Here is a 19,897-nt window from a genome sequence, read left to right as displayed (position 1 = left end):
AAAGCACTCTGTAAGGGAAGTCATATTCCCCTCATTTTACAGGTACATGGATAAGCAATGATTTTAAAAAGACTTGTAGACCAAAGCTACAAAGGGAACCCGGGTCTGAGCTGGGTTTAAAAGCTAGGAGGTCCTGGCTCCCTGCCCTGTGCGCAGAGAAATATATCACCCCTCATTCTCAATGTATATTTTAAGGATTCGTGACAACTGTGTCTCCCTTCCCTTTGCTTACCTGAACTACGGAGATGTGTCCATGTAGAACAGCAAAGGTGAGCGCAGTCCAGTGCCGGCTGTCGGGATGGACTGAGGGGTATCGGGGATTGCTGCCAGGAACCTGGGAACATGAAAAGCTCAGTTATTGACCATTGCAGTCTCTGTCTCTCTCCCATATTCTTCAGACTCCACTGTAATTGGCATTTCCCTGGAGAATAACAACCCCTGGTGGTGACAGACTAACACCATTCAGAGAGTGCTGCCAGTGCTAATCCTTGTGATCTATCTTCTAGGCTTCTCTAATGTGCCTATTGATTTCCCTTAGTGGCTGCTCTTTCCAAAAGGAGACCTTATTTGCTCCCTATGTCAATCATTATTTCAGCCACCAAGCGCTCCAAGGGGCTTTGGACTTTATTTCTCCCAAAACCTTGAAACAATGAGCTCTGAAAAGAAGGCCCTTCCGTGGGTCTGGTGTACAAACTCCACAAGCTGGAGCTTTTGGTTGCCAGGAGAGATTCTGTAACCGATCCTGCTTATTTACAAGTCAAAGATGAGCAGTTTTCCTGGGTTTGGCTCTTACTTACTGGTATATCCAAATTTGCTCCAGCATCAATCAGCATCTGGACCATGGCTTCGTCTCCAGCAGCACAGGCGTACATTAGTGGGGTCATACCCTTCAGGAAGAAAAGTCAGCAACAGTTAGACATGTCTAACAACAGAGAATCCATCTGCCAAAGGGGCCCGATGGGACTGGGTCTGTACTGTATGTATCTATGTATATGTGCAGTGTGTGATGTACAATGTGTGCGCATGTGCATGGGAGATGTATATGCGTTTGTGATTTCTGCATGCTGTGGGAGAAATCAAGACATTAAAATAGGAATGTGACGTGTCCTACATCGAATAAATAGCAGATGAGCTAACAATAATTTTAAATGGGTTATTTAAAATATTAATCTTTACATTGAGCCATGTTTTAGAGGCAGCAGGAAAAGAACAGAGCTCCTTGCATCCTCCTGGGCCAGGGAAACTTAAGCATAAATTAGAAGAAACAAACAGAGGTGTTTTCTTGGCAAACACGGTCTCCATTGGTAAAACAATATTTGTTAAAGTATTTCAGCACTGACAGAACATTTCTACCCATAAAATCTCTCTCTCTTACTTTCTCTCTGTTTAAACAATGACCAGCCAGAGATTACTCATGAGCTAGACTGGCCCTATTTACAAACAAATCACTCCAAAAATAGCCAAGCCCAGGATGCTAATGGCCAAAATGCTTTCATGATGAAATAAGTTGAAGCTCACATCTCAGGTTTTTTCACTTTTCATTCTCTGGGCTTTTAAAATATTTGATTGAATTTTTCACAGGGGGCATCTCTGCACTAATCAAACAATAATTCAGCCTCATCCCCACACAAAGGGGCCTGAATCAAACCCTGGCTCCAAATGCCAGGTGTGGAGTTTGGATCCCACACATGCTGCTTAAGCTTCTCTCTGAAAAGGCCAGAATCTGAATGCCCCCAAATCTGGGACAGTTCTGATCTGGAGCTGGAACTGCCTTCTCTGGGAATGCTTGGAGCTTGGGTTTGGCTTTGATGCAGGCCCATTACAAGGGTAGGAAATTCAGCTGTGGATTCAGAGTTGAAGCTGTGGTTTAGGTTCTGGGCCATCTCTATTTGTAACTAGAGCCCTGCCAAACTCAGGGGTTCAATTCTAAGGGGTTTGTACAACCCCATCTTTCCATTTGATTCATGGGGATTTTACACTCCCCTTCCCACAAGTTTTAATCTGTATTTCAGGTTCAGATAAAAACCAAGAACTCAAAAGGAAATTCACCCCAAACCTCTGCGTTTTATTTTTTCCCCACAGAACCATATGAAACCAATGAGTAACGAATGGCATCCAATGGAAACCATAAATCAGCCCAAGACCTTACCCCAAGCTCAAACCTCAGTAACTCTACTCTGAGTATTGGGGCTATGACTAGAGGTGGGTCTGAACAAACACCTTCAAAATCTGAACCTGGTTCTGAATGGTGGGGTCAGCGGCTGTCTCACTTCCGTTTGAATGGGTGGCCTTTACCAGGAAAGTTTTGTCCAGCTCTGCTTGTCACGAGTGGGGCAGTCACACCTGCCTGTAATGACTCAGAGATTCCTGCCTACTGTGTAGCATTTTAAGAATGATTTCCTTTAGCCAGGATAAGTCTAATACAGGGTTTCTCAAACAGGGGTCGCTGCTTGTGTAGGGAAAGCTCCTGGCGGGCCAGGCCGGTGTGTTTACCTGCCCCGTCCGCAAGTCCGGCCGATCGCGGCTCGGCCGGACCTGCGGACGGGGCAGGTAAACACACCGGCCTGGCCCGCCAGGAGCTTTCCCTACACAAGCAGCGACCCCTGTTTGAGAAACCCTGGTCTAATATGAATATATCAGCTGGGCTGGCTTCGTGTCCCTCTGGTTAGTACTCCACCCTGCTGTCCAATAGACCTGGGTTCTGTTTCCAGGCCTTAAGTCAGTTTTCCATAGGCAGGATGGCTCTGGCACATCCCATTACAGAAATAGGTGCCAGCTGCAAAGTTTAGATCTGGATCCAGATCCCACAGATGGTAGAGTTGACATCTAGGGTTTTGATTTAACCTCATCCTTAGTTGGTAATGCAGCAGAGGAAGCATGCTCAGCCCCTGGGCCTCTGAGAGAAGAGAAGAAGGGTCTCGCATTGTTTCACAGTGATACAAGTGGCTAATCACAGAGCAGCAAAGTCTCCGTAGACATCCTCCTCCAAGCCTCCTTAGTCAATAAGATGCCAGGATGCTGGGCTGTAAATTTGGGAGAGGTGTCCTCTGTTGAGGAGGAACAAAGGAAGCACCAGTACAGCGATACTTAACACTAGTTTAATGAAATCCTCCAACAGGATTGGCTACAATATGACATCAATCAGGTGATAATGAGACTATGCTATCAACTGTTTACAAAGTCTTAAACCTCTTAACTTGTGCTGTCAGCAAAACCCATCAAAGTGCAGAGTTTGGCTGAAAAACAACCCCCCACCCTCTGTCTGGCTGCAGGGGAAAAAATCCTCAGTCAAGAGCAATGGGCTCTGGGCTGTGATTTCTTTGGTGTGGAGGATAAATAAATCAGCAGGTCACCGAACAAAGCATCAGAGGCAAAAAATATCAAAGATCTGTTTTGAAAGAACAAAGGTCCTCTGGGCTTTATATCCTGAAACCACAAAAATGTGAGGGGAAAAAAATTCCAAGTGGCAGATTTTCATGAAACAAAACAGACTGGAGCCATCTGTATTGTTTTAAAAGTGGCACTAGTCTTCCTCCAGGGTGTCCCACAAATGTGTGCTGTTGCCCCTATGCCCACAAAGCCTATGTAAATCAGGTCACTGTTCATCTAATAACTCACCTGTGCACAACCACCTTGCATGGACAATGCCCGTAAACAAGCAATTTTATTTTTTTTGCAGAAGCAATAGGTGTATGTGCATTTGTGAAGGTGGGTCTATTTAAATATAGTCTGCAACCCTGCAATAATGTGCAGCACTATAGATATCTCAAAGTAATATTTTAATTCAAAGTAAATTCAGTGCAAGGAAAGGTGCCCTGTACGGAAGTCCATGGTTAATCATTGGGACAGAGTTAGCATGGGCAGTTCCAGGCTATTTGGCTCATGTGCCTCAACTCAGATCTGAAGAGTCCACTTCAGAAGTGAAAGGGTAGAGAAGTCATCTGCCTGTTGAGTTCTTCTTGGCCTCTCTGTAGCGAGTTCAAACTGGGGCTTTTTCCATGTCCACTGGGAACTGGGCTAAGAGTAGGGTGACCAGATGTCCCGATTTTATTGGGACAGTCCCGATATTTTCTTACATAGGCTCCTATTACCCCCTACCCCCTGTCCCAATTTTTCACATTTGCTATCTGGTAACCCTAGCTAAGAGCAGCATCTAACTCACTTCATACAGGTCACTCAAAAGCCATCAGATAGTAACACCTTTTGGTCACTCACTGACCTGGCCTGAATTTCAACTGAAGAACCAGAGGTGACAGCCACTGGCAGCAAGCATGTAGGGATCTTAATTTTGCAAACATTTAGGTGCAAGACAAAATCTAGCTTTCCTATTCTATATCCTGAATACTAATCTATCCCCCATTTCTGCCAGAGACATGCCATAAAGTATTCCAGAGAATGGAGGGGCTCAGCAAGCGATGTAGAAACAATTCTCTCAAAGAGTTCACAGGCTAGAACTTGAGAAAAGCTCAGCTAGATAAAAAGTCATCATGTACTGATTTGCCTCTATAGAAAATATTTCATTTCCTCATGCAGGGAAACTGTCTCAGGGTCTTCTCATATACCTGATCATCCATTGTGTTAACCCCATCAGGTCCCAGCGCCTCTATAGCTTGGTTGATCAGATCAGTCCTTCCACAATTTAACATTCGGAAACCCAGGTCCTGCTGGAATTTTTCAGTAGCAGCCTTAGCGTCCAGTCTTCGGAAGGAGCTAAAACAGCATTCAGGCCTGTTGAGGACAAAGGCCAAAAAGTGCAGCAATCATTTCAGGAGGGTTTGTGTTTTAAATTAGCAATTAGTTATAGTACTGCTTCTCCACATGGCTTTACGCTCCGTTCTTGGGTTTTTCTATTTTGCCTGCAGAAATGTTTATTTGTTATATAATTGTAATGCATCAAATGTATATGAAATCATATTCAGAGAACAAGAGGGAGAAGAACTCTGTTGAAATAAAAAGTACAAATATAGTTCCATGATTAAATAATCATTATAGCTCTATGTAAGAGCCTGGCTATTATTCCCAAATAAGATTTTGCCTATCAAGATTTTGCCTTTTATCACCTTACTCCCACATTTTTTCATCCCTGCATTATAATGAAGATTGTCCATATCCTCTTTTGGGTGGCAAACCATTCTCAGATCCACCCCAATAAAATGAAACTTTCTCCTGGGACCTATATTTATATTAGGCTCCTATCCTTCCATTCTCCTCCTCTTGACAGCTACCAACCTATCTGCTTCTAAACAAGATAAAGGAGTCTGGAGATTATTGTAAATCTCCAGACTTATCTTTTGAGAGACATCTGAATTCCGAGCCTGGGAGCCTCTCTTGTGCACTGAAGGAACATCACCAGGTTGTAGGCATTTCCTATCTCAACTGGACTTTGACATGGTCACCCCATTGTGTGATTTCATTTGCTGCCTCTTCACTGGTAGCTTATCCTGACACAGGCTCTTGCGCAAACTCCCAGCTGCTGCAGTATTTGGCTGCGAACTTCCTTTGAAAAATTAGACAACCTCAACATATTTTAACCTCTTTTGAAACTTTGCATGGGCTGCCAGATAAGTAACGCATTCATGGTTTTACTTAGAAGGCCGTGCATGAAACTCACTCAGGGCCTCAAACTTATCTGGTAACTTTTCACGCTCTTGTCTTTGCAGGCAGATGACAAATGGCAGCCAGATGCCACAACGGACTTGTCCAGTTAGCAAAGTCCTTCACCCGTCTAGTGGCTGGCCTGATTGTACATGGGAGTTCAGCACAACACCACAGCCAAAACTCAGCTGAGGACTTTGGTGATCTACAAGCATGAGGAACACTAGGTGAGAGTCCAATGTGAGCCTCTAGCCAGTGGAGCTAAGTAGGAAGATTGTTTTGGTTTAAGACTAGATACCTTCAAGAAGTTGCCCACGGCCACACAGAATAGCTTCTTGGGCTAATACACTGCACAAGGTTGCCTGTTAGTTCTTACTAAGATTTTGCCTACACTGGGTGAAAATGTGTTACAACACTCACTTGGCTGGAATACCTTGTATTGCCTGTACAAAGTCTTGCAACAGCATTTTTCAGCCACCCCTATCATTTTACAAGTGTTGGTTTGCAGTGCCTGGGACAAGGCCTTCAGCTCAGGCCCAGATGAGCAGGTGCCACCTACAATGGTGTTTCTCCCCATTGTGGACAGAAAACCACACTGCAGCTATGACTAGATGGGTTCAGTGGGTCCTACCTTCACCCCACAATGCAGAGACTTACACTTGAAAATCACCTCAAATCTCCTGCCTCAGTAGGAAGGTAACATTACAGTCTTGGGATTTTGTTATTGTGAGAGATTTTTCATATATTAGCTTGAAGTTATTACGGCAGTTCAGTGAAAAGGTGTGTATGGGGAGGCGTGGGCTCTCTGAATCATCAGGCACTGGAGAAAGATGAGTGCAGTAGACAGGCCAATAGCTACTGCCAGAGGTAAGGTAACAGGCGAAGGACCAATGACCACTGCTAGAGGCCATAGGTGGATAAACAGTCAACCCTGGAGGTAGGGTAAGTGATTAGATGGACAAGCAGACCACACTTCTATGATAAATGTTATTACGATACTATATTCCTATGTTCCCCTGAGTTAGCTTCTGTCAACTTGAAGTCTAGTGAATTTCAGAAAATAAGTGAAATGCATCTTCAAGTGCTGTACCGGCCCTTGAGCTGCTACTTTACTCTGCTAATTTGTTTGGCTCTACAATCACATTGTCCTAGTTTCAAAGTAAGTGCTCTGTGCAAAACAAGGAGAAACTCCTTAACCAACACCACGGAAATAGTGAAACGGACAACACACAGAGTGCTGTCAAATACACCAAGTGAGCCATCTAGAAAAATAGAGAAATACCTTTGGCTCTCATCTCTCTGTTACAGTGATCTTAGCTATGACTTGAAACAATAGGTGATGCTATCTCAGACAGCCGGGTGGGTTTTAAGTTGATGGTGTCCATTTAAGCAGGTACTGTCAGGGTGAGGAGTGATGATGTTTATAGATCACTTTGAAATAATACATGGAGAGCACTGGATTGAAAATCTTATATTCATTGTCTCACAAACAAACAGGTGTGGAGCACTATTTGTCTAAGGAATCTTTATCAGAAGATAGATGTATACAGTTTCAGGACAGAGGTCATTATAACAACAGCACTTTGCCCTTCTCCACTGCCTTTCATCCACAAATCCCCTCCAAGTGACAGAATCCTTCTGCGAGGTGGGAATTATCATCTTACTTTGTAGACAATGCAATGGAGGGACAGAGCAGTTGTGATTTGCCTAAGGTCACACATTGAGCCAGAGGTACAGCTGGGAATAGAACCCAAGAGTCCTGATTCCCTGTCGCTTACTCTAATCACTAGCCAATTGCTTCCTGTAAGTGGGAAGGTCATGTCACTGGCATTAGACTAGTGACACCTCCCTCTTTTCAACATTTTTTCCCATGCAGCACAGACAATGTTCCCAGCTCCAAAAACCCCAGCGTAGGTCTTTGGGATAACAGCTTATAAAAGAAGGGTCAGAACAAACAGCTTATGAAGCTCAATTCTGACTTGTGATTTTTGCCCTCTGCTGCAAACATGATGTGCATTATTTGATGCAAAGGCTGCCTTGGTTGCATAGAAAGATTTATGGTCTATCATGTATGTCCTTGCAGAGGTTTGGTGAAGGGCAGGAGAAAATACATGGGTGTGGGAAGGAAAAGCACCTGGTTTTTCTTACAGATTTTTTCTTTTCCCCTGTAATCAGAACAACCTGGATAGAAACCTTCACCAGACTCCTTCCAAGAGCCAGTTTTGAAACTCCCCTCTCACCAATCAGAATACAGAATTGAATTCCTGTATATTCCACATGTTGTGGCTGAATCCCTGTCCTCTTTCCTTCCCCTCACCCCATTCATTCATATGAGTATCTAGATTGCCTGGGTTTCTAAAGGTGGCTTTGTTTGGTAATGACAATGGCCCTGTAAGGCTTTTAACCTGAACTTTATTGGAATGTACTCTCAGCCTTAATTCTACTTATCAAACTTTCTGTCTAGGAATTTCCCTTTAATTTATATCAATACACTTCTGAAACAGAACCTGAAAACCCCTTTCCTCTTTTTTTCTACATGTAACCTAGAAACTAAGGAGCCATGTGTGTGTTTTATATACAATATCTCTCTACTGGATTTACAAAAACCTGTGGAGATTAAAACAGCACAGAATACATTTGAAGTGGGAAGTCTCAGACTGTGTTTTGAACAGTTCATTCAATCTAGAGGAAAGATTGAAAAAAGAACTGAAACTAAGATTGAAAGGAGAACTCCTGAAACTAGCAAGAGAGCATGCTGATAGCTTGCCCTTCTGCAGTGCCATCTGAGAACCTCAGAGCCTTTTACTTCGTTTATTTCAGCTTTGCAACACCTTTTGAGGTGGCAAATATTGAGGCACAGGAAAGTTAAGTAACTTCTCAGCGCCACACAGAAAATCAGTAAAAAAGCTAAGAACAGAACCCAGAAATCCCGACTAAAAACCCCTTGCTGCAACCACTAGATCAACCTCCCTCCTTCACACAAAAGACCTAAAAGTAACAGTAAATTTTTTCCTTACAAAGTATGTTACAAATATCATTTATTTTTATTTATGTGTCCACTGCAAAGTCATCATTAATTAAATGCAATGGGATTAATTTAAGGAGGAAAATTCACTTTGCACTAATGTGTACATTTCTGGCTGGGGTACCACAAAATAATTGCACAATACCAAAATCAGTGCTAACACCAGTAAACTTAGCAGAACATAGAAAATGAATGAAACACAAATGAGTACTAGCGGCCCCAGCTTACTGTAAAATTATGAGCAATCTACGTGTGGATGAAGGCTCTTTAAGTCTAAGACTTTAGATTTAGGCTCTTCACCAGGGTATTTAAAGAGGCAAAGAATGATCTTGTGGTTAACACTGGGCTCTGGGAATCAGTCTCCCTATATTCTCAGCCTGTCTCTGCCGCAGACTGTGTGCATGACAGAGGGCAAGTCACAATCTCTCTGTGCCTTATCTGTAAAATTTATAAAGTGTTTTGAGATTGTCCTCCAATGGAAAGTGATACAGAAGGGCAAAGTGCTATGATTATTATAACTGACTGTAAAGATAAGCCCACATACTTCAGCTGCCGTGGTTCACAGTCCAGTCCTGGTAAGAGCAGCCTGGCCGTCTGCCTGATATCATCGCTGTCCACAGTTAAACTGCGCCGATGCTCAGCGTAGGTGATAGCCACTCGCATCCACTCCATCAGCGGGGGCAGAAGCATGAAGGGCCTGTGCAGAGAGTGAAGAGACCCGTTACAGTCAATGCTGGTTTGTTATCTTGTACAGTGAGATAAAAGGTACTCCACAGTTTCCTAGACATGAATGTTGGGACACGGGCCAGAAGGTTCCCTGTTTTATCTCTTGATAAAACTCCTCCTGCAAAAGCGAAGTCTGCCTCTTTAGCCGAGTGCAGCTGACTGATAGTTCAACAGGTAAAAAAAACTGGATTTGGGATGAGAGTTTTGACAGCTCAGCCCTGATTATCTGAACTTCAGTTTACCCCAGACGGAGTCATGTTGAGATATGTGACAGTGCGTGAGACTAAGTGAACAAAGAATGTTGCCTCCTGGTATCTAGGCCGCAGAAGGTTAAGGGGCTTGCTACTGCTCCTAGCTACCGATGGCTCAAGTGGTTGAGGCTTGTGATTTTGGAGCTGAAGGGTTTGTCCTAGCTCCTCACGTGTGAGTGATTTATATAATAAATGCACTGTTGTCTGTAGTGAGACAAGGTGGGTGAGGTAATATCTTTTATTGACCCAACTTCTGTTGGTGAGAGAGATATTACCTCACCTACCTTCAGGGCCGTCCTTACCCATATGCAAAGTACGCAGCTGCGGAAGGCACCAGGAAATTTGGTGCCCCAAATTTCCTGGTGCCCTGCGCAGCTGCGTGCTGCTCCAGCCCCTGCTCCGGCTCTTCCCCAAGCCCTCGTCCTCCTCCACCTTGCCCCTTCCCCACCTCTTCCTGCCCCTGCTCCGCCCCAGCCCCGCGCCCCTGAGCTCGGCAGCATGGCTGGGCCTGCACTCACCGGCAGTGGGAAGTGCAGACCTGCCCCCAGCCACGCTGCCGGTGAGTGCTGGGGGGTGGTTCCCCCTGACCCCCAAGTCAGCCCCCCCCCACGGAGGACTGGGGCCCGCTCCCCCTCTGCAGAGGCCTCCCCCCTTCCCCCCACGGTGGGGATGCGTAGGGCCCCAGAATAGCTAGGGAAGGCCCTGCCTACCTTGTCTCTCCAATAGCCTGGGTTATATACGGCTATAACAACTCTGTTGTTTCTAGCACATGGGATTTGTTACAATGATCTGACCATCCATTATGACATTGAAAATATCCTTGACTATTCAATTAACCAAACTTACTCAAGGCTCCCCCTTGATATTCAGTTAATCCATGTTTTGTGCTGTTAATATCAATGGCTTTTCTCACTCTACATTCCTAGCACACACAGATCAGGTCTCCATTTCTACACATTTGGCCCCCTAGGTCTCTGCAGAACGGTTAGAGTTATGCGTCAGGTATGTTTTTACACAGACAAACAGCAAACACTCACTAGGCTTCTGTCCCATTCCAGAACGTGTGAGATTCCCTCCTCTGGTGATGTGACGCCAAGGGCAGTCACAAAGTCGCCAGCAGACCTTGAATTTGAAGGGCTTGTGGGATAAAAATGTTTCCTGATCTGAGCAGAATTTTCAAGTCTTTAAATCTCACTCCTGAGCAGGAGGTAGGTCACCTGGTGACCAAGAGGGAATGACTTCAGACTGTAAAAAAGCTGATCTAGTGAAGGGTTTGTTCTCCACTTGCTGGCTGCTCTTCTAATTTTAGTTGCCTTGCTCTTGTCCCACTTACTTACTTGGTTCATTAGGCCCTAGAAACCAGTCTGTCTCCTTTGAAGCATAGGCATCCCTTGGTGCTCAAGAGGAATATCACTACAGCACAGAGGTCCAATGGGAATAGGGTTAAAAGGGAGCTGTCTGCATAGCTAGGAAACAATAGTGGCCTGATTTACAAAGGTTCTGGGTACCTGCAGCTCCCCTGGAAGTCCGCACCTTTGAAACTAAGACAAGCGTCTAAATGTAGGAACAAACTGCCCAAACCATTGTAGTGTCTGTTGAAATGACCCTCCTGCCAGCCTTGTGCCCTCAGCAGGGTTGCTTATTTCATTGCAATAACTTCATGCGAAGCTACAGTGTTCTCTTCCCCCTTGCCCTAAACCCCGACACTCCATATTACTATGCAAGTCAGAGGGAATCACAATCTCTTCAGGTGAGTGACCAAAGATTTCAACTCCTGTTTAGCTGTGAAAGCTTTACATGTCCATGGGACTTCTGCCCTAGGAATGGATTTCCATATATTCCCCCTTTTACACAATTATTCCTTTCTTCACAGCTCATATGACCCTCCTAGGCATGCTCACAGGAGCAGTTTTGTGTTACTTTGCTCACGGAAAATATGTCAGCACAGATCCTTGCTACTGTTATGTGATCCAAACTCTCTGAGAGATAGACCAGTTCAGTGGGATGAAATGCCAACACTTCCCCCTCCCCCCAAATAAATGGTACTATCACACTACCTGGCCTTTCATCCTGGTTGCCCTTTGCCTTCAGGCAAAGGTTGATCATTTCACAGTTTGGAAAATAAGGGAAAAAAATATTTGCAGAAAATTAATGGGAGATGCCTCAAGCTGAGCAACACACTTGTGTATGTGCCTTACTCTTGGCAGTTTTTAACATTTAGAGACATTTGGCAGCCCATAAAACGGAGTGATCCAGCTCTAAAAAAGGTTCTGACTCCCAGTGCCTGGATTGCAGGGGCTCAACATCGGCCAAGAACATACTCTGTTTTCAAAGCAGAAGAAAGCTACCTAAAGGAGGGGCCTTAAAAAAACCGAGTAACCTAGCATGAGAGTTAGGGAAGTGCATGATAGCGATGCACAGAACGGGCACATCTCACATGTGTATCTTGTGAAGTGTGAGATTAATATCTGACAGTGATATGTTGGCAATGTTTTAAGAAGAAACTCCTGCATTTCTCTCGCCCTTCAGCTTGGGATAAACTCCATGTTTCCAGGGGTGGAGACAGAAATATGTTCTTGCAGAGAGGTGAATCTACTCCTCCTTCTCCCATTTAAACAAAAATGCTTTCTCAGACCCATAATCAAGGAGACAGGCAGTAGCAGTACTTGTCAAAGGAAGTTACATTAAGTTCACTAGCAAAATTGGTTGTAACTGTTCCTGGAAAATAGACTGTGCTCATCTGATTAGTATGGCCCACTATTCAATTAGCAAGAGAAGATTATGGAAGGGGGAAGGAGGTATCATCCCATGGGAACATGTTTAGAAACTACTTGGTATTCAGTGCCAGCTTGTCTCTTACAAAGGGTAAAATAGCTCTTCAGAAGTATTTTTAGCCACACAACCTCTCTGCTGCAGGATAGGCTCATCACCTGACAGGCTCACCAGGCTGAACTGGAGCTCCCAAAATGTTGCTGACTTTGAAACTCTCCTCTCATAAGCAGCAGCACCCCCAGGGACATGCCCCCTCTGTTAAACTGTTTTTACTGATGAGATTGAAAGATTGATTGATTAAAGTAATGGTGTTGATATAAATAGACAGACTTCTCTAAGGCATCTGACTTGGTAACCACATGACATTTTGATTAAAAAACTAGAATGATATAAAATTAACATGGCACATATTAACTGTTTTAAAAGCTGGCTTACTAATAGGTCTCAAAATGTAATGGTAAAGGGGTGATCATCATCGAATGGGTGTGTCTCTAGTAGGGGCCCACTGGGATCGGTTCTTGACCCGACACTATTTAACATTTTTATTAATGACCTAGAAGAAAACAAAATCATCACTGATAAAGTTTGCCACTGACACACAAATTGGGGGAGTAGTAAATAATGAAGAGGCCAGGTCACTAAGCCAGAGCAACCTGAATCGCTTGGTAAGTTGGGTGCAAGCACGTGTTTTAGTATGGTTAATGGTAAATGTATATGTATAGGGACAAAGAATGCAGGCCATACTGACAGAATGGGGGCCTCCATCCTGGGAAGCAGTGATTGAAAAAGATTTGGAGGTGGTGGATAATCAGCTGTTCCAGTGCAACGCTGCAGCCAAAAGGGCTAATGCCATCCTAGGGAGCATAAACAGGGGAATCTTTAGTAGGAGTACAGAGGTTATATTACTTTTGTATTTAGCACTAGTGTAATTGCTGCTGGAGTGCTGTATCCAGTTCTGGTGTCCACAATTCAAGAAGGATGATGGTAAATTGGAGAAGGTTCAGAGAAGAGCCACGAGAATGATTGAACGGTTAAGAAAACATGCCTTATAGTAATAGATTCAAAGAGGTCTATCTATTTAACTTAAAGAGAAGGTTAAGGGGTGACTTGATTACGGTCTGTAAGTACCTACATTGGGAACACATATTTAATAATGGCCTCTTCAATTTATCAAAGAAAGGTATAACATAATCCAATGACTGGAATTTAAACCTAGACAAATTCAGACCAGAAATAAGGTGTGAATTTTTAAATGGTGAGGGTAATTAATCATTGGAACAACCCACACAGGATTCTCCATCATTGACAATTATTATACCAAGACTGGATGTACCTGCATCCGACGAAGTGGGTATTCACCCACAAAAGCTCATGCTCCAATACGTCTGTAGTCTATAAGGTGTCATAGGACTCTTTGCTGCTTTCTAAAAGCTATGCTCTAGGAATTATTTGGGGGAAGTTCTGTGGCCTGTGTTATACAGGAAGTCAGGCCAGATTATCGCAATGGTCCCCTTCTATGCTTGGAATCTATAAAAGACATGGGTTAGTCATATGCAAAGAAGGGGAGAGCTCCATGAGTGGCAGGAACTTACCCCAATTTTCCTTCCATTTGAGCACTGGTATAACATATTTGAAGGATGTCTACACTGGGGCGTAATTTCCATCTTGGGTAGATGTACACTGCGCTAGCACTGTAGTTGCAGTGGCAAGGGCTAGCTAGCCAAGTACTTACTTGGGATCTTGGATGGGAGGCCGTCAGTTGAATTTACTGAGCATTGCCCCAGGGGCTTCTACTCTGTCTTGTTCCCAGAGTCTTTCTACCTCCTCCCTGAGGTCTCCGCTGTCCATGGCCTACGAGGCTCCTCTCTGCCCTCTCCCCCACCGAGATGACTAGGGCATTGAGGGAGTTGGGGTGGGAAGGAGACATTCTGCCTGATGCCTCCTTTCTTCTCTGTCTATGCTGGGACTCTGGTCTCATGCTAGGTTACTGTGAGATGCATAAGGGAGTGAAGAACCGGGACCAGCAGTGGCAGAGAGGAGAGGCTGGTGTTTGGAGAGAAAGAGGGGTTTTTGTTTCTGCTGGCAGGTCAGGCAGGGCTGGTCCTGGGACATAACTGGAATAGCCCATTACTGATCTGATATGTCCTGTGCTGGTGGATTTTATACTGCCAGGGCAGTGATGGGACTGGATGATTTAAAAGATCTTTTCCATTTGTAATTACTGCTACCTAATCCTAGGTAGCTGCTTTAAATACATGCAAACCTGGGAGCGTCTCAAAACACATGTAAACACCATAATTCACACTCTGTCAAGTGTGAGCCACATTAACTCCTCCCCATGCGATTTATGGCAACTATATGCAAACTGCTCATGGACAGAAATCCCAAATCTTCAGCTGTATGGTTTGGAGCTTGGTACTGTACACTGTTTCCATTGGCACCAAACAGAGACAGAGAAAGAAAAGACAAGGGAGAACAGCTGGCTTCCTAGCTATCATCTCCCAAGGAAGAAGACAAAAACATACCTATTCACAGACCGAGAGAGGGGTAGGGGGCTTACACTGAACTTCTGTATGAGATGGAGTCAAATAGTAATTAATACCTGACACAAACAACCCCCACATTTTGACCCAGACTGCATGGCTAGGGCCCATTTCATCTGTGGTATGTGGGAGGGTCAAGGTCATTGTCAAAGAGAGAGTTGGCCCTTCAAGGGGGTTGTGGGTCAGCCTCACCTTTGCCAGCTGTAGCCCCTCTCCCCCAGGAGGAGCAAATGAGTATAAGGGTCATGTAATGGGGAGCATGTGATTAAGACCCAGGCCTGCTGGGAGGGCAGTTTGTGGGTCAGTCAGAGGAGAGACTCCAGTTAGAGCAGACCTGAGCATGAGTGCTCTATTCCAGAGCAGGGGAACAGCCAGGAAAAGACCAGAGAAGAGGCCCAGGCTGAGTAACTCTCTACGGTGCTTAGGCAGAAGGCTTGGGAGGGAAACCCACAGGAAGCAAGAAGGAAAGCCTCAGCATGGACAGGGCTAAGAACCCTGCACCAAGGATGTGACACAGCTAGGAAGGCTGGGTGGAAGATATGTTGTTCTGAACTTTACATGAACAAACCAGACTCCCAGAAAAGGGAGAGTTATTGAGGAAACACTCAGATTGTGCGTTTTATTAACTAGGGAAGAAGGGAACATGAAGTAGCAACGAAAACCAGACCAGGTAAGCCCTGCTACAGTCACCCAACAAATCAGTGGCAGATTAGAACTCCAGACTCAACTCCCAGCCCCTTGCTTTAGCCAGCAGAAAAAAACCTGCTTCTTTTAATATATAGTTATGGATGAACACACAATAACATGCCCAGTGATTTAGAAAATGCAGGCTAAGACATGTTCCTGGCTCCAAAGAGCTTCCATCTAAAGGACTCATATTTCTTTCAGGGTCCAGATATTTTTCTCTCCAGGAGACCTAGCAAGTGTGCTGGGACAGGAAGGTAGGAACTGCTATACTGGATCAGACCAGAGGTCTGTCTCAACCAGTGTCATGTCTCTGACATTGGCCAGCACCAGATGTTTCTAAGGAAGGGGCAAGGAGTTGCTTAATGGACAATTGTGGAATAGACTGACCACCAGGGGAAGCTTCTTCCTAAACCCCATGAGTTACTGATTGGCTCATATATTAAAGCATGAGGAGGGTTTAATATTCAGTGGGTGTTCTTATTATGCATATCAATGTCTAAACTTTTTTTAAAATACCGCGAAGCTCTTGATGCTGAGATCAGAAGCAGTGAGTTCCACAGGTTAGCCATGAATCGTGTAAAGAATATATTTTTATCAGAAGTTGTCAGAATGACCCCAGCAGGACTTTTTTTTTCCTGTAATGTAGCTTTGCAATGAAAACTTTGCAGTTTTCTCCTTGAATATGCAACACAAACAAGCTAGTCCTAGAATGTCTTCAACCTAAAAGTTCAGCTCTGATCTTACTTAAAGCAATATTAAAACTAAACCAAAGTTGACTAGAAAAACATGACAAAGTTGCTGAATTTGTGAGGAACTGGTTATGGATAAAAAGTCCTTGAGTGTGCAGCCCACTTGCAATTTACTATAATCACATTTTTATAAACTGCACCTTAACTCGGAACAGGAAAAGCTCCCCCTTTCCAGGCCAAAAGCAAGCACTGTTTCTGCTCTGGAATGTGCCATGCTTCTAGTTAGAAAACCAAGTCTACAACATCTGTATGTCACCAGAGAGAGGGCTCTAGCTCTCTAAACAGAGAACGTTAAAAAGCAAACTGTACCTAAAACTGTGTTCAGTTTCTGGTAAACATAAGCAGTGGCCTTAAGCATAAAGACTGCAGGTTATTGGCATGGCCTACTTCCACCCACCCTTCCACATGCACACGCAGTCCTGTGCTGAGTCATGGGCCCCTTTGATCTCCCCACTAGCACGGGGACTGGTGAACTACCATGAGTCCAGAGCTCTGTCCCCTAACAGTGGAAACAGAGAGGGATTGTACGCAATTCATTTCTTCCTGTTGATCCCACTTACCTCCCACCCCCCATGGCAACTTGAGGCTTCTCTGCAAATTGTAATGCTGATCCTGTACAGATGATAATTCTGGAAACAAAGGAAAGGGTGAATTCTTTTGTGTGACTTTGGATAGAAGTGTTGGACTAGATCTCCAGCCTTAACCTAAAATTAACATGCGTTTACATGTTTAATTCACCTTAGCGAGAGGCAAGTGCAACTCGTGTGGCTGAACTGTGCATCTTGTGTGTGTTAAAGTTCCACTTGTACACACCGAGGAAAAGCTTTGCCAGCTATCTACTGCCCTGACAGTCTGTGCTATCCAATGAACACCTACAGCCCAATCCTGGCCTCCTTCGAAAGGACTGCAAGATGCACTCCCTAATCCTGCCTCAGATTGGGCAAGTGCGTCATCAGATTGTTATTAAAATGCAGGTTCTTCACAGGACAGATTAATGTCTCTCACCAGGTCAGGATCTCCTTAAACCATTTCTGTGCATCATGACCTGACCAACTGTACCAACTCCTATAGCGATATCACAGTCTATAGCCATGTTTCCAGTACTGGCGAGTGCAAGGGTTAGTTTCCTCTTTCTGGGTGGAGCCTAGGCAGACCCTACCCTCAGGGATGGTTGCACTGAGGGAAGCAATGGCTGCACCTGTTGAACAGGTGAAGCAAGGGGAACTCCTCCCTCTGTTTCCCCCCAACCCCCTGGCTTTATATGCCTGAGCAGTGTTCATGAAGAGGCATAATCTCCATGCCTTCCAGACACTGCTACTCTGGCGTTTTGTTATTACAGCTCTAAAAGTCCTAGGTCTTAAGTGACTTGCCCAAGGTTACACAGGAGATCACTGTCATAGTGGGGACTACAACTCCTGGCTCTCAGCCCTGTGCCTTAACCAATAGGCTAGCCTGCATCCCTTCCTCTTGCAGGTTTATTCTCTTTTCAAAACCCACAATTAACTAAGGATGGGCAAGCTGACCTGAACCTTCACCTGTCCCTCAAGCCAATCCAAACCAAGAATCTGTAAATACTCCCTTCATCTTCTCCCACCCACCTCCATTTCCCCCCATTTCATACACCAACTGGAAATCAGAAGCCTTGGAAGTCTCATGAGAAAGTCCATTTTTGTGAGATTTCCAGGCTGGTTCTTCAGCCTCAAGGCTCTTGGGAAGTTTGGATAAAGATCCAAAAAGCTTCCAACTTTTTGTTCTTGTTCAGACCAACCCAGCCCTTGGTGGTCCCATGCCAAAGAGTTTGTCTGTACAGCAGCTGGGAGTGAGCCTTATAGTCCAAGCAGACAGACTTGCTGTAGTGGGGCTCGTGTTAGCACCCTAAAAACAGCAGTGGCGATGTTACGGCTCAGGCTGCAGCTTGGGCTCTCAAGTCCACCTAACCCTCTAGGCATGCGAGCCCAAGGGTATGTCTACACTACGGGATTATTCCGATTTTACAGAAACCGGTTTTTTAAAACAGATTGTATAAAGTTGAGTGCACACGGCCACACTAAGCACATTAATTCGGTGGTGTGCGTCCACGTACCGAGGCTAGCATCGATTTCCGGAGCGTTGCACTGTGGGAAGCTATTCAATAGCTATCCCATAGTTCCCGCAGTCTCCCCCGCCCATTGGAATTCTGGGTTGAGATCACAATGCATGATGGAGCAAAAACAGCGTCGCGGGTGATTCTGGGTAAATGTCGTCACTCAATCCTTCCTTCATGAAAGCAACGGCAGACAATCATTTCGCGCCCTTTTTCTCTGGATTGCCCTGGCAGATGCCATAGCATGGTAACCCTGGAGCCCGTTTAGCCTTTTTTCACTGTCACCGTATGTGTACTGGATGCTGCTGACAGACGCGGTACTGCAGTGCTACACAGCAGCATTCATTTGCCTTTGCAAGGTAGCAGAGACGGTTACCAGCCCTATTGCACCGTCTGCTGCTTTGGAAATTGGCGATGATGGTTACCAGTCATATTGTACCGTCTGTTGCTGTCATGGGTGCTCCTGGCTGGCCTCGCTGAGGTCGGCCGAGGGCGCATGGACAAAAATGGGAATGACTTCCCAGGTCATTCCCTTCTTTATGTTTTGTCTAAAAACAGAGTCAGTCCTGCCTAGAATATGCGGCAAGTCTACTAGAGAACCAGAGAGCACAGCCGCTCCAGGTCAGAGCCCCAGATATCCCACAGAAATGATGAGCTGCATGCCATTCTAGGGGGTGCCCCTGCAACAACCCCACCCATTGCTTCCCTCCTCTCACACCCCTTCTGGGCTACCGTGGCAGTTATCTCCCCATTTATGTGATGGAGTAATAAAGAATGCAGGAATAAGAAACACTGACTTTTTAGTGAGATAAAATGAGGGGGAGGCAGCCTCCAGCTGCTATGATATTCCAGGCAGGACATCTCCATTATTCATTAAAGGGTGGGGGGGGGGAGAGGAGCACAGCCTCCCGCTGCTATGATAGTCCAGAATCTCCATTAGACATGAAAGAGGGAGGGAGAAGAGCTCAGCCTCCAGCTGCTATGATGAGGATGGTTACCAGCCCTATTGCACCATCTGCCAGGACTGAATCTCCAGGACAGAAAGCTTAAAGAAGGGAATGACCGGGAGTCATTCCCATTTTTGCCCAGGCGCCCCCGGCCGAGCTCACTGAGGCCAGCCAGGAGCACTCACAGGATGATGACGAGGACGGCTATCAGTCATATTGTACCGTACCATCTGCCACCGGGGAGGGGAGGAGACAGGATGCTGCTGTTTAGCGCTGCAGCACCCCGTCTACCAGCAGCATCCAGTAGACATACGGTGACATTGAAAAGAGGCGAGAAACAATTTTTTTCCCTTTTCTTTGGGGGGGCGTAAATTGAGGACATATTCCCTGAACCACTGGTGACAATGTTTTTGACCCTTCAGGCACTGGGAGCTCAGCCAAGAATGCAAATGCTTTTCGGAGACTGCAGGAACTGTGGGATAGCTGGAGTCCTCAGTCTCCCCTCCCTCCCTCCCTCCC

The 19,897-nt window shown here is 45.2% G+C and overlaps 1 protein-coding gene across 1 annotated transcript in view; it reads right to left on the bottom strand.

The window, feature by feature from the left end:
* Positions 1-19,897, bottom strand: part of ABTB2 (ankyrin repeat and BTB domain containing 2) — a 212,189-nt gene that overhangs the window by 18,920 nt on the left and 173,372 nt on the right. Inside the window, exons 4-7 of the mRNA XM_045015338.1 lie at positions 9,165-9,317; positions 4,563-4,728; positions 798-887; positions 233-334 (exon numbers count right to left, since the gene is read on the bottom strand). Coding sequence (XP_044871273.1) covers positions 233-334; positions 798-887; positions 4,563-4,728; positions 9,165-9,317 — 511 coding nt within the window. The remainder of the gene's footprint in view (positions 1-232; positions 335-797; positions 888-4,562; positions 4,729-9,164; positions 9,318-19,897) is intronic.

The sequence above is a fragment of the Mauremys mutica genome, chromosome 4, assembly GCF_020497125.1.
Source record: "Mauremys mutica isolate MM-2020 ecotype Southern chromosome 4, ASM2049712v1, whole genome shotgun sequence".
NCBI lineage: Eukaryota > Metazoa > Chordata > Testudines > Geoemydidae > Mauremys > Mauremys mutica.
This window is presented reverse-complemented; position numbering and strand designations above follow the sequence as displayed.